We start from the raw sequence: 15,158 nt of genomic DNA, 5'->3' as shown, positions 1-15,158 counted from the left end.
ATTCCTTGAAGCTCCGCCTGGACATCAGGAATGGGATTACCTTGGCAAACTTTGTATGTAGAGTTGTCTGAAAGCTGACGCAGTCCCTTAGCCACATACTCCCGACGATCAAGTACCACGGTCGTGGAACCCTTGTCAGCCGGAAGAATGATGATGGATCGGTCAGCTTTCAGATCACGGATAGCCTGGGCTTCGGCTGTGGTGATGTTGGGAGTAGGATTAAGGTTTTTCAAGAATGATTGAGAGGCAAGGCTGGAAGTGAGAAATTCCTGGAAGGTTTGGCGAGGGTGATTTTGAGGAAGAGGAGGTGGGTCCCGCTGTGATGGAGGACGGAACTGTTGCAGGCAGGGTTCAATTTGGATAGTGTCTTGGGGAGTTGGATCATTAGGAGTGGGATCAGGATTGTTTTTCTTCGTGGCAAAGTGATATTTCCAGCAGAGACTAAGAGTGTAGGACAGTAAATCTTTGACAAGGGCAGTTTGGTTGAACCTGGGAGTGGGGCTGAAGGTGAGGCCTTTGGATAGGACAGAGGTTTCGGATTGGGAGAGGGGTTTGGAGGAAAGGTTAACTACTGAATTGGGGTGTTGTGGTTCCAGATTGTGTTGACTAGAATTTTGAGGTGTTGGGGGGAGTGGAGCTGGAAGTGGGAGATTGAGTAGATGGGAGAGACTGGGTCTGTGTGCAATGAGAGGAGGTTGAGGTTTGTTGGAAAGGTTGTGGAGGGTGAGTGAGTTGCCTTTCCGAAGGTGGGAATCCAGGAGATTGGATAGTTTTTTGAGGTGGAGGGTGGCATGTTGTTCTAATTTGCGGTTGGCCTGTAGGAGGATGCTATGTACAGCCGGTGTGGATGTGGGAAGGAAAGATTGAGGACTTTGATTTGGGATAGGAGTTGACGGGTGTGTTCATTGGCCGAGTCGATGTATAGGTGAAGGATTAGGCGGGTGAGGGCTATGGATTGTGCAGTTTGGAACTGGTATAAGGACTGATGGAAAGAAGGATTGCAGCCAGAGATGGGAACTTTAAGTGTGAGGCCTTTGGTAGTAATGCCAAATGTCAGACAAGCCTGAGTAAATAAAATATGGGAGCGTAATCTGGCTAGGGTGAAGGCATGTTTGCGGAGGGAATGTAAATAAAATTTAATGGGGTCATTGTAGGGATGTTGTAAGGATGTTGTGAGGTTGACATGGTATTAGTAGGTGGAAAGGGTAATATGAGGTTAAAGTGAAAGTAAATAGAGATTTATATAGGGAGAGATAAAGGTGTGAACAAAGTCGAAAAAGTGTTGGTTTGAGATGAGCTATGTTGATCATGTGCAGAACTTAGGTTGGTGAACAACAATGGGTGCAAAGGTTGGGTAGTTATGTTGTCTCCAGATCACGTTAAACGGTGGGGAAATTCAAGAAAATTTCGAAAAAATAATTTCCGAAAAAATAAAATTCGAAAAAATTTTTTTCGAATAAAATCTCGAAGAATATGTGTGTAAATGTATTCAAAGGACTGGTTATGTACTGGCAGGTTATGAGAATGAGGCTGAAAATTGTTTGATGAAGAAATAACGTGTAAACCTGTGGGAAGCTGCTAAAAAATGATCGGTTATGTGGGCAAAACGGGAATGGAAATAAAACGAAAGTTGTTGGAAAAAACTGAGATGGTTGTGTAATGGGTGAGAGGAACTGAAGCTGTGAAATAGTATTCACGAGTTTAGACGAAATGTTTGTAAACTTGGAACAATGGATTTTATAGCAGCGGTTATGTTGAAAGCGTTGAAAATTTTAGGTTATGGTTTGGAAGTAAATTACGTATTACTGAGTATAATTAGGCAGGATAAAATGTATGGTAGATTACGGAAAAATGGAAGATGAATACAAAGTGAAACTTCTTGTACAAACGAAAAGAGAAAGTAAGACGATAGAAAAGATTTCGAAATGCAACAGAGACAATAACAAACGTAATTGTTGGGTTCAAATTAATGATGATGTAAATAAAATAGAAACTTCCACATGGGAAAAATATATTAAAAACAAAGATTCCAAGACTTACCAAGCGGGAAAGCGCCGGCAGACAGGCACATGAACAAAACACACAAACACACACACAGAATTACTAGCTTTCGCAACCAATGGTTACTTCTTCAGAAAGGAGAGGGAAAGACGAAAGGATGTGGGTTTTAAGGGAGAGGGTAAGGAGTCATTCCAATCCTGGGAGCAGAAAGACTTCCCTTAGGGGAAAAAAAGGACAGGTGTACACACACACACACACACACACACACACACACACACACACATCCATCCGCACATACACACACAGACACAAGCAGACATATTTAAAGGCAAAGAGTAAGGGCAGAGATGTCAGTCGAGGTGGAAGTACAAAGGCAAAGAAGTTGTTGAAAGACAGGTGAGGTATGAGCGGCGGCAACTTGAAATTAGCGGAGGTTGAGGCCTGGTGGATATCGAGAAGAGAGGATATACTGAAGGGCGAGATCCCATCTCCAGAGTTCGGATAGGTTGGTGTTGGTGGAAAGTTGGTGGAAGCTGGTTACCAAGCCCCCACAGAACGTATCTCTGCCTACGTAGATCAACACCTTCAACCCATTACATGCAGTCTCCCATCCTTCATCAAAGACACCAACCACTTTCTCGAACGCCTGGAATCCGTACCCAGTCTGTTACCCCCGGAAACCATCCTTGTAACCATTGATGCCACTTCCCTATAAACGAATATCCCGCACGTCCAGGGCCTCGCTGCAATGGAGCACTTCCTTTCACGCCGATCACCTGCCACCCTACCTAAAACCTCTTTCCTCGTCACCTTAGCCAGCTTCATCCTGACCCACAACTTCTTCACTTTTGAAGGCCAGACATACCAACAATTAAAGGGAACAGCCATGGGTACCAGGATGGCCCCCTCGTATGCCAACCTATTTATGGGTCGCTTAGAGGAAGCCTTCTTGGTTACCCAAGCCTGCCAACCCAAAGTTTGGTACAGGTTTATTGATGACATCTTCATGATCTGGACTCATAGTGAAGAACAACTCCAGAATTTCCTCTCCAACCTCAACTCCTTTGGTTCCATCAGATTCACCTGGTCCTACTCCAAATCCCATGCCACTTTCCTAGACATTGACCTCCATCTGTCCAACGGCCAGCTGCACACATCCGTCCACATCAAACCCACCAACAAGCAACAGTACCTCCATTATGACAGCTGCCACCCATTCCATATCAAATGGTCCCTTCCCTACAGCCTAGGCCTTCGTGGCAAACGAATCTGCTCCAGTCCTGAATCCCTCGACCATTACACCAACAACCTGAAAACAGCTTTCGCATCCCGCAACTACCCTCCCAACCTGGTACAGAAGCAGATAACCAGAGCCACTTCCTCATCCCCTCAAACCCAGAACCTCTCACAGAAGAACCCCAAAAGTGCCCCACTTGTGACAGAATACTTCCCGGGACTGGATCAGACCTTGAATGTGGCTCTCCAGCAGGGATACGACTTCCTAAAATCCTGCCCCGAAATGAGATCCATCCTTCATGAAATCCTCCCCACTCCACCAAGAGTGTCTTTCCGCCGTCCACCTAACCTTCGTAACCTCTTGGTTCATCCCTATGAAATCCCCAAACCACCTTCCCTACCCTCTGGCTCCTACCCTTGCAACCGCCCCCGGTGTAAAACCTGTCCTATGCACCCTCCCACCACCACCTACTCCAGTCCTGTAACCCGGAAGGTGTACACGATCAAAGGGAGAGCCACGTGTGAAAGCACCCACGTGATTTACCAACTGACCTGCCTGCACTGTGACGCTTTCTATGTGGGAATGACCAGCAACAAACTGTCCATTCGCATGAATGGACACAGGCAGACAGTGTTTGTTGGTAATGAGGATCACCCTGTGGCTAAACATGCCTTGATGCACGCCCAGCACATCTTGGCACAGTGTTACACCGTCCGAGTTATCTGGATACTTTCCACCAACACCAACCTATCCAAACTCCGGAGATGGGAACTCGCCCTTCAGTATATCCTCTCTTCTTGATATCCGCCAGGCCTCAACCTCCGCTAATTTCAAGTTGCCGCCGCTATACCTCACCTGTCTTTCAACAACTTCTTTGCCTCTGTACTTCCGCCTCGACTGACATCTCTGCCCTTACTCTTTGCCTTTAAATAGGCCTGCTTGTGTCTGTGTATGTGCGGATGGATGTGTGTGTGTGTCCCCGAGTGTACACCTGTCCTTTTTTTCCCCTAAGGGAAGTCTTTCCGCTCCCGGGATTGGAATGACTCCTTACCCTCTCCCTTAAAACCCACATCCTTTCGTCTTTCCCTCTCCTTCCTGAAGAAGCAACCATCGGTTGCGAAAGCTAGTAATTCTGTGTGTGTGTTTGTGTGTTTTGTTCATGTGCCTGTCTGCAGGCGCGTTCCCGCTTGGTAAGTCTAGGAATCTTTTTTTTTAATATATTTTTCCCATGTGGAAGTTTCTTTCTGTTTATATATATATATATATATATATATATATATATATATATATATATATATATATATATATATATATATATATATATATATATATATATATATACGCTTAGACAATTTTGTTGGACAAGTCGGTCTTCAACTTGGAGAAAATATAAGTGCGGTCTGTGCAGAAAAATGAAATAGTGTTCCAGTATTTCAAAATGACAGTGTTTCACCATGCAGAGTGAAGTGCTGAGTCTTCCACAGTGCTTGTATCTGAGCCTGTTTCACTATTGAGTACAACCTGAAGCAACGGTAGAGTACAAATTGAACTATTATGACGTTCAAAGAATGTGCAGTTTAATTCAGAATTCACTGAAACTGAATTGAAAGTTCATAGAAGAAAATGAAAAGTTGTGGTATTTTTTTATGTGGGAACAAATCTGAGCCAATTGCGAACCAATCAGAAAATACTAATTACAATCTTAAGTGAAGTAGTGTAAAGTGGGGTGTACCTGACATGATGCAATGTATGGCATACTTATTAGACAAGAATGAAATATGTTACTGCAGCAGCAGTAGTAATAGCAGCAGGAGGTTTATCACGTTGTTGTTTGTGGACAGTGGATTAACAGTAATATCCATCAGGATAAAATCTGATGACTGTGCTTCTTTGCCATGCTATGGTTCCTTCAGCTTACAAAGAGCATTATATAAGTTGTATAAGAATTACAGGTAATGAGGTTATGAAAACATACAAATCTTTGATATGTTGAAGGTATGTCTTTCTCCTCAGTATTACTTTGATAGTAAACTGAATCACATAATCTGTGGTAGATATAAATTTTCAGAAGATGTAAATTTTCTGAAGATGTGTAAAATTTGAGGGAAGTAACTGTTGCTCTCAGTTCACTGTGGTCAGTGTGAATGGATTTATTAGCCTACATACTTTACGAACTTTAAGTTTAGTCAGCCTCTTGGACACACTGTTTAGCCCATTTTCCTGTACTTCGGTTAAATGTGAAAAGAAGAAACTGACATGGAGTTTTAATCAAGAACATTAAATATGTACAAAAATCAAAATACAAACAGGTTTTTTACTGCAAAAAGATTACCTGTTCTAAAAAGATCACCAGAAACTCTATTTATAAAAATAAAATTGTGACTTATATTCAAACGATTATGGCCATTAAATAACTGAAAGCACAGTATTGCAAAAAATGAAAAGTAAAGGAACAGGAATGTCTGTAAGATTCTCATATGCAGAATGAAGCTGCCTTTTCAACTTCTATAGTTTAGTACAGACTGTGCATCATGTTTGTGGCCATATCAGTTCTGAGCTAACTTGTTTTTTCCTGCTCAAATGCTCACCTGGAAGTTGGCCTCCTTTGTTTCATGTAAAATGTTATTGTGCTCTCTCTCTCTCTCTCTCTCTCTCTCTCTCTCTCTCTCTCTCTCATTTAAAGTTACATTCATATTTGCTGCTTTCTCTTTGGTTAAATTGACGAAGAACACAACAAAATAATTATCTTCAGAAGCCAAAAGTATAAAGGCCAAAAATTAATGGTTTAGGTTACAGTACAATAATGCAGACATTTTATAATTTTTGAAACAACAATGTGTAACTGTTAGATTGAGAGAAGTAGTTTCTGGCTTGACACTAGCAAATAGAGCATTTATATTCCTCTTATTTGCAAATGGATTGCAGATACTCGTGAAGAACTGAAAACTTTCAGACATCCTACAGTGTATTGTACAGTCATTGACAGTTATGGTCCCTCCATTAAAGCAGAGTTGTAAGTTAACAAAGCATATATTTTTGATTCTAACTGTATCCAAATTTACAGAACCTTTCACAGTGTAAACAGTGTTGAATACAATTTTATTTTAAAAACGTTGTTGACTCTGTGTTTTAGTTAACTATCTGACATCTGTTGCTATGTTGTGTCTTTGCATTAAGTACTTATTTAATGGCCATTCTTGTGTTGTTTGTTTTTCATTTCAGCATGAGGCGCGCAAATTCTCTGTCCGTTCTTAGTAATGCAAATGCAAAGCAGGTGAGTACACTTTCCCATACATTCATTGCTACAGCAGTATGCCACTTAATTCATATTGGTGTAAATCCTTGTTATAAGTTAATAGTTACGGTATAAATTTCCAAGAATAAGTTTTGAAAAAAATGCCAAAATGTGAGGAGTATGCAGTTAGTTACTTTCACTGATGAATATTTGAATCATTAAAACTGTAAAGTGCTGCTTGCAGTCAGCCAGAGTGAGACCACAAATTCCATCAGTGGTGAAACAAATCGTTAGCAAATCCCAATAGGGGAAAAGTAGGGCACCTCTCGAAGCTGTACAGACTGTGGTGGTGTGACACATTCTATCTTACAGGTTCCATCTCGGTAGGTAATTCCGAGGGGTACAGTAATACGATTAATCGTGCTTCGTAATGATGTTGATATGATACACACAGGTAGCTGGATGTTGGATTGTGAGAACATGAGAGAGCTATCTAGGAAGTAATTATGTTCTATATTTTAAAGAAAAAGTATAGAAAAAATGTTGTAGGCAAAAAAAAACCACTTAAATACTACCTTTCATCATAGTCTCCACACAAATTTAAGCCACCTAAGACTTGAGCCAGTTAGTCGTCATCATCGAACCACTGACCACCCTCCCCCCCACTCCTCCCTCCGCCACGAAGTTCCACGGCACCTTCACATGTGTTAGTCACTGGCTGTAAGATCTTAGCTGTATGGTGCACGAGTGGAAACACCTCCCACTTCAAAGCATTGACTACTGCTTTAGTGCGATTTGCTGCGTGGGGGTCAATAGTTGTCATGTGAGAACAAAGTTTTTGAGCTCAGCTTCCCTCTATGCTTATTCTGAATTGCATTTATTAGGTTCTCCAAAGTTTAACTACACGCCACAGTGTGTATTGTTGTGCCATGCTCAAGAAAATCAACAAAAAGCATATGAAAGTTCCTGGCAGATTAAAACTGTGTGCTGGACCGAGACTCTAACTCGGGACCTTTGCCTTTCGCGGGCAAGTGCTCTATCAATTGAGCTACCCAAGCACGACATCTGCCCCATCCTCACAGCTTTACTTCTGCCAGTACCTCGTCTCCTACCTTCCAAACTTTACAGAAGCTCTCCTGCGAGCCTTGCAGAACTAGCACTCCTGAAATAAAGGTCCCAAGTTCAAGTCTCGATCCGACACACAGTTTTAATCTGCCAGGAACTTTCACATCAGCGCACACTCTGCTGCAGAGTGAAAATATCATTCAAGAAGCATATGTTCGTGTCCCAAAAAACTGTTGGCATAATCTCCCTTGCAGAGTTTGTGTGGAGAAATTTGTCCCCACCTCATCCATAGATTGCATTTTGGTTTCACAGTTCACGCATTTCACCCAGGTGACATCTTTTTCGTAAGAATCCAGAAATGTCAGTGATGCCACCATACGCTAGGCCTCATGGTTTTCTGTGAAGATTTTTGGTACCGATACCAAACTTGCACAAAATTTAGAATAGCCTAGCTTCTGTGCAACCATATGTGACAAACTTAGTTAATTTTGTGGAAAATTAAATAAGAGCACCATCATTGTGAATCTTCTCATTGATTTTCCAACCAGTTCATCAGTCACAGTGCTGTGTTGTCCACCTCACTTATCATTGTGAAAATTAGGCCTACTTTTAAACCTAATGCACAATTGGCACATTCCATCTGAAATGGCTCCATTGTTCGCATTCGGTTGTTACTTTATCATTTTTTTCCCAGTAAAAACCTTATTACTGACTGTACTTCAAAAGTTCTGGGATTTTAAACTGCAGCACACATTTAAAACTTACATTGTCAAATGACACGAATGTCATACCGGCACAGTTGCGTGCCGACTGAACAGACAAACGCACAGACGACAGTATCGCCCTGCTAGCCCTGCCCACTGTTTCCGCATGTGGAAATGTAATCTACTTTCCACTTTCCAGATAACCCTGATATTTTATATATTGCTAGGTACGCACAGTACATTCTGTACGCACAGTACAAACGAGTTGATGTATCGCTGTTTGTAATGTTTTTGTCTCTGGATAGTGTCTGTGAGCTTTTAATGCTCTACAGCACATAATCAGATAACGCACCAGGAACACATCACATTTTGACTCGTATCTTGCTTCAGTCTTTTTGAGGGTGGTTATTATGACAGGATTTAGCACCAAATAAAAAAATGGTAATGGGCAATCTTCATTTATATTCCATAGGCCATTGCACAGTGCGTAGCAGCACCAAGCTGCACGGTATGGTTTTCTTAGTATGAAGACAAAAAGACGATAAAAAGACCAAATACGCTTCCAAAACACAGAAGAGGACACGACAGGAAAGAAACGGAATGAGAAGAAAGTGACTGGAAGAAATGAGAAGTAAGAAAGAAATACTTGCAGGTATTGGACTCGGACATAAAGGAGAGAGGAAATTATATTTTCTGAGTGTATTCCCTGTTCGCTAGGGAGCACGGTCATCAGAAAACTGTCAGACTAACACTGAAAGGTCGGGTTGAAGGGGAAGGGTGAACCGTGCCACTCCTAACTTAATTCCTCTAATGAGGGCACTCAGTGTGGCACACAGTCTATCCACCACTGCTGTTATGCAACAAGAAACTGTCAGTTAGAATTGTGTAGTGCTAGAGCAGTGCAGTGTTCATGCATAATTCACTATTGTGCTCTGCGTGCACAACATTTACCAGTAGTCAGCTGCAGTGTGTGAAAATGCATTCTGCCTGTGGTGGCACAGTTGTCAAGCCTTAAGTGAAGGGCAGCTGGGAGACACAGTAGCACAAACTGGCAAACATTAAATAGCAGGTAGTTTTAATCAGAGTGTAGGTACAGATTATACTGAAGGCAGAAAGTTACCATGGTTCGTGTCGAGAATGTGGAAGAAAAATATGAGGACTGTCAGTGTGTCCTTCATTGTATATTAAAGATAATGGATTGTAGAGGGGCCATTGAAAGGGTGAGGTAACTGTTTCTCGGTGGTTTGTTGTGTGGAACTGGTAAAAAATTCAGAACAACTATGGAGGAGCACAGGCAAATGTATTAGAATGAAAGCCTCAGTGAGAGGAGGAGATGATAAAAAGTTGCAGCCATTCTTTTTGTGGTTTTTGTTCAGTCTGCCCTTGACTGCAGTTGAGAAATACTACAGCAAAATTATTTTATTGACAATGATAAGTCTGCTTAAACAGTTAATAAGTGTGTTAAATTTGTGGTAACTAACTGTTGGACTCTTCGTTTGGGTTACATTAATCATTCTCACTTTGGCTGTAGAGTCAGGTTTATAGAGGTATTTGTAGTTTATGCAACAATATATAAATGTAAATTTTACAGTTAATATATTTCTCTTTTAATTAAGATATGTTTTTCCCACTGATGTTTCTCTCATTTCAAATTAATTGTCATACATGACAATTTTGTACGGTAACTGGCATCACAAGATAAGTCTAAATGTGTCAGATTTGGAGTACTCTAGTAACGTTTCCTCGACAAGCGGTAGCTTTCAGATTTTATCTGCCACTCGACACGTCTACCATTTTTCAGTGGCGGGAGCAGAACGAGTTTGGGTTGCTGCGGAGCCGCACGGCGAGTTCTGACCGGCTGCGGCGGGGTGCGACGTAGACCCTCACTTGCCTCTCTGCGACTGTTGCCACACGCTGGTGACTGGATCTGGCTATTTTTTGTAACTGTCAGTTGACTGTAGTGATGGACACAGAATAATTTCTGAAATTAGCAGATATCACAAGAATGCTATTTATCTGTTGTCTTATTATGTCCTCCAGACTATCTTGTCTTTTGCTGTATCAGTTCTAGCAATAAGGGGTTATATGTCTGCATTTATTTTTCTGTTTTTAGTTATATACCAGTAGCTGTCTCTACACTGATGTAACTGTAATTGTGTTTGTAAGCAAATGCAGTGAGTGATTGGTGCTAGAAGTGTATAACTTAAAACTTCAGTTTTGTGCAATTTTTTTTGTAAGACTTGAAACAGTTGTATTGTGTAAAAAGCACGATTGCCCGTTGTAAATCTGAGAGAGGCTTCATAATACTGAGCTTAAACGTACCCACAAACTAAGATGTAGCACTTGCAAGATAGTTAATTTCTTCTTTGGCAGTTGTTTCATCATATGATGATTTCTCCTCCTTTCAGTTTCAATAAGAAGTTACTTGTGTTTGGATTTTCTTAGTGCCAAAAAAAAAAGGCAGAATCGCTTGGTACCCAATACTTAATTCAGTATTGGGATACAATAAGGGACTTCTGGAATAAAATACAGGCAAATTAGTATTATTCATTTCTACTGAAAAATAATTGATTTCTGCAGAGTATTATTTTTGGTGATGTACTTAAATCTGATTTTATCCAATAGAAATGATTGGTGGAAGCTTGTGAATGTAAAAACAAGGAGCATGTTTATGAAACAACTTTCTGTGTTACCTGTCAAGATTTCTTTTTATCTCTTATTTTGCATGACACGTTTTGGGAAATGATTCCCAGTTCTTGTTGTCACCTCAGACTGGTTTGATGCAGATTTCCATGCTACTCTATCCTGTCAGGTCTCTGCACACAAAAACGCACTATAAAATAGGAATAATTTCCTGAAATGTCATGCAGAATATAAATAAAAAGAAAATTGTTACGGATAGCAGAAAGTTACTTTACAAACACACCCACTGTATTTAAATCCATTGCATTTAATGGATTGGAGCTTATCAGTTTATTTAATTACACTTGTTACTAAAATACCTATCTGCTTTCATTTTGTGGGTACCTTACAGACCATAAATACTTTCTTCTCTCTTGACTCCATGGACTTTGTTACTTTTCAAAAAAAAAAAAAAATGTGCACACCATCATTTAGAGATTTATCTCTCATTTGTCACTGAAGACTGATTTAGGAAAGTAAAAAGAAACTTCCCATTTCATTATTGATTTATCTTCTGCTACTTGCAAAGATAGTATCACTTTCAGAAATTGTTTACCAGTACTTTATTTCTAAGGTCTGTTTATTCTTTAACAATGCTATTTGTTTCAAATTCCTTCCTTGAACCAATTTAATGAATAGTCTCTCAACAACTTAAACCAAATATCAAAAATATTACACAATAGTTATTCACACACACACACACACACACACACACACACACACACACACACACACACACACACACACACACTTCCTGTTGCATTTGTCAGCTTACTGTTTAACAAATACACATGAAATATCACCAAAGATTACGTGTGAAATTTCTTAAACATATATCTATAAAATAAAGCAAAATAATTCTTTTCAGATGTATGAGTAATAAACTAACTCCTCATACAGATCCTTAATCTGTTATATTTGTTAAACTGCAAGATCTGCTTTTATTTTTAACAATACTATAGAAAAATTTTACTCACTTGTAGAATATTTGTTTTGTTGTATTCTTGGCAGTTTCCATAAGCCAGCAGAAATTTGCGCAGATACTATATTTATCGTTCATTAAAAGTTTGTTGTAGAGGATTTTCACCAGTCCTATCCAGATCTGTTGTGAGATTATTCTGTTGTGCGAAAAAGCAGCTTCTGTGGATACTGTTATGATCTAACAGTTAATTTCAGCCTGTCATCTAAGTAAAATGTGTGTTTGCCACTGTTCGTGAGAGATAGTGCACATATTCAGGAGCTCACTGTCATTTCCCTCCTCGATCTCAAGCCTGTGACTGTTTGCCGCTTATCAGTATTTCTAGCATTTTGGCGAGTGTGTTCCTGGAGAACTGGGCAACCAGCTACCGCATTTTCTTACCGTGTAGTATTGTATAATGCAGGACAGTCATATTAGCGTGTATTTTATATAGGTTCTTCTCTCTTCATAGTGACCAGCTCAAAGAGGGAAAAATGGAAGTATTTCAAATAAAGATAACTTTCTTCATTGCTCTTTGCTGTTATGGAGGGTAATTATAGGTGATCATTATATCAACAATTTAATACCATATTTACACATCACTGTAAAAAGTTGAACCTTGATAATTTAAAAATTAAACAGTATTCTGTAACTTAGTTCCATAGAAGAAATGTAAATGTAAACAAAAATTATTAAATGTATGTGCATGTGTACTAGCATTCCTGATAGAAGTAAAGTATTTGTGACTTTAAATTTATTTGAACAGTAATGAGGGAAGCTTTTGACTGAGTTTTGGGTGATTGTAGTAATGTCTGCTGACATCCTAGGGTAGTGTTGTACCCCAAACATTGATATTTATCTGTTAATAAACTTACTGTGTTTTCATGTATCCATTTCCAGACAGTAGGAAGATTAATTTTATGTTGTTGTCAGTTGCATCTGTCATGTAATCAGTTCTATTATCATTCCATTGATTTGACGGAACTGGCAAATGTTGTAATCAAGAGGGAGGGAAAGTAGGGAGAAAATGGTTGAAGTTAATCATATGTCTTTAACTATATTCTTGTTTCTTATTTATGATGACATGTAAATAATTTTATGAGAGATGTTCTTTATCTAATTTATTATTGATGAATGCAAGCAAGATATTTTTGCACATGCACACATTTTTTATGTAAAGACGTGTTCGTTGAATGTCAGCTTTCTAATGTGTATGGCTTTTTCGCTTTACGCAAAGACCAATAAATATACGACACCCCAGAAAAAACTGTTTTTGGCATTTATTCTTGATTATAATTTTCTTATGTGTACTGTCATTTTTATAAAATTAATGGGTTAACAATGGTACAGTTCCTACTACACAAGTTAATGCACCATTATCCTGGCCTTAAATGATCAGAGCTGTATGTTGGCAGCTGTACGGGAGATAAGTTTGACCATAAACTCGATGGACTGACAGTGGACTCGGTTAGGTTATGCCGGGTTGTCTGCAGCTGTAGATTCAATAGGATAAGTTAATATTTTGTACTCTGCATTCTTGAAATTATTCTTTGGAAATTCCACTGTAGTGGGTATGATTCTGTAATTAATCTACTCATCAAATACAGTCGGAAGTACTGTAAAATTGCTATTTTCTATTTATATGTGCAGTTTTCTTATAAAAGTTCAATATTCAAATAGAGGGCATGAAGCAAAAATAAATTGGTAACCAATTGATTTTCATGTAGTGAAACATTAATACGTGGTTTTGCTTTAAAAATGAGCTAGGAGGACAAAAACTGTTAGAGCCGTCATAGTATGAGAAACACACACTGATAAACCAAAATGTCATGAACAGCTGCTTAATAACATAATGGTTTGCGTTTGGAATACAAGACAGTGCTGTAAGGATTCCGTGACTCTGGGAGGTTTCTGAGGGTATCCAGTAACTGGATGTTCTGTCCTGTAAATTGTGGGACAGTGGTATATGGGCAAGTAGCTAGTGGCCAATAGCATTCCACATTTGTTTCCCGAGTTTTGGATAGGGCGAATTTGGTGGCAAAAACATCAGAAAGTTTTATTGTGCTCCTCACACCACTATACCATGATTGGGGCCTCATAACATGGAAGGTGTCATTGCTGTCAGGGAAAATTTTGAGCACAAATAGACATGAGATTTTCACTCTGCAGCGGAGTGTGCGCTGATATGAAACTTCCTGGCAGACTAAAACTGTGCGCCGGACCGACAATCGAACTCGGGACCTTTGCCTTTCGCGGGCAAGTGCTCTACTGACTGAGCTACCCAAGCATGACTCACGCCCCGTCCTCACAGCTTTACTTCTGCCAGTACTTCGTCTCCTACCTTCCAAACTTTACAGAAGCTCTCCTGCGAACCTTGCAGAACTAGCACTCCTGAAAGAAAGGATATTGCGGAGACATGGCTTATCCACAGCCTGGGGGATGTTTCCAGAATGAGCTGCAGAGTGAAAATCTCTGCAAGGTTCGCAGGAGAGCTTCTGTAAAGTTTGGAAGGTAAGAGACGAGGTACTGGCAGAAGTAAAGCTGTGAGGACGGGGGGTGAGTCGTGCTTGGGTAGCTCAGTCGGTAGAGCACAGCCCGCAAAAGGCAAAGGTCCCGAGTTCGAGTCTCGAACCAACACACAGTTTTAATCCACCAGGAAGTTTCACAAATAGACATAATCGGTCCACAATAAAACTTCTTCATTACACAGCTGTCGTAGTACCTTCCGTTGCTATCAAAAGTCCTGTGCCAGCAGACGAATGTCTCCCGCACTGTAAAACTGCTTCTACCAGACCACGACCTTAGCGCAGTGCAAAATTTGAGCCACAGTTCACCCAGATTGACAGCTTACCCTGACGTGACGTGCGACTGATCCACAGTCTGATATCAGTGATCCCGTGCACATTGCAAACTTGATAGTGTCCTGAGATCAACATGGGACACGAGAGAGATCATCTGCTGTGGATCACAAAATTCAGCACTGTGCGCTGAATGGTGTGCTCCAAAAGACTCGTGCCTACACCAGGACTGTATTGTCATCAGATCTGCCACAAATCGTCACCTGTCTCACTTTACAGAGCAGCCAAATCTTTGATGTCGACATTTGGTGACAAGGTAGACACAATGACATCGGATGTCGTCTCACCTACTTGGGATGCTCTGTACATCAACCATTTTCTGTAGGCGGCTCACAACAGTAGTGCACAAAAACAAAGTAACTTTGCCATTTTTGAGAGGCTCGTTTTCAGGTGCCAGGCTAACAGTCCCCATTTGTGG

The 15,158-nt window shown here is 40.3% G+C and overlaps 1 protein-coding gene across 7 annotated transcripts in view; it reads left to right on the top strand.

Moving 5' to 3' along the window:
• The window catches only part of LOC126291997 (kinesin light chain), a 390,450-nt gene extending 377,301 nt beyond the window's left edge, over positions 1-13,149 (top strand). For 6 of the 7 annotated variants that reach the window (XM_049985770.1, XM_049985772.1, XM_049985775.1 and 3 more), the window contains 2 exons: positions 6,461-6,512; positions 10,044-13,149. In XM_049985770.1, the coding sequence (XP_049841727.1) occupies positions 6,461-6,512; positions 10,044-10,121 (130 nt within the window). In that variant the 3' untranslated portion in view covers positions 10,122-13,149. The remainder of the gene's footprint in view (positions 1-6,460; positions 6,513-10,043) is intronic. The other variant, XM_049985778.1, reaches the window with a different exon arrangement.
• The last annotated feature ends 2,009 nt before the right edge of the window (positions 13,150-15,158 follow it).

This window comes from Schistocerca gregaria, chromosome 9 (assembly GCF_023897955.1).
Source record: "Schistocerca gregaria isolate iqSchGreg1 chromosome 9, iqSchGreg1.2, whole genome shotgun sequence".
Classification (NCBI taxonomy): domain Eukaryota; kingdom Metazoa; phylum Arthropoda; class Insecta; order Orthoptera; family Acrididae; genus Schistocerca; species Schistocerca gregaria.
Note: the sequence above shows the minus strand (reverse complement) of the source record. Positions and strands in the feature narration are given on the sequence as shown.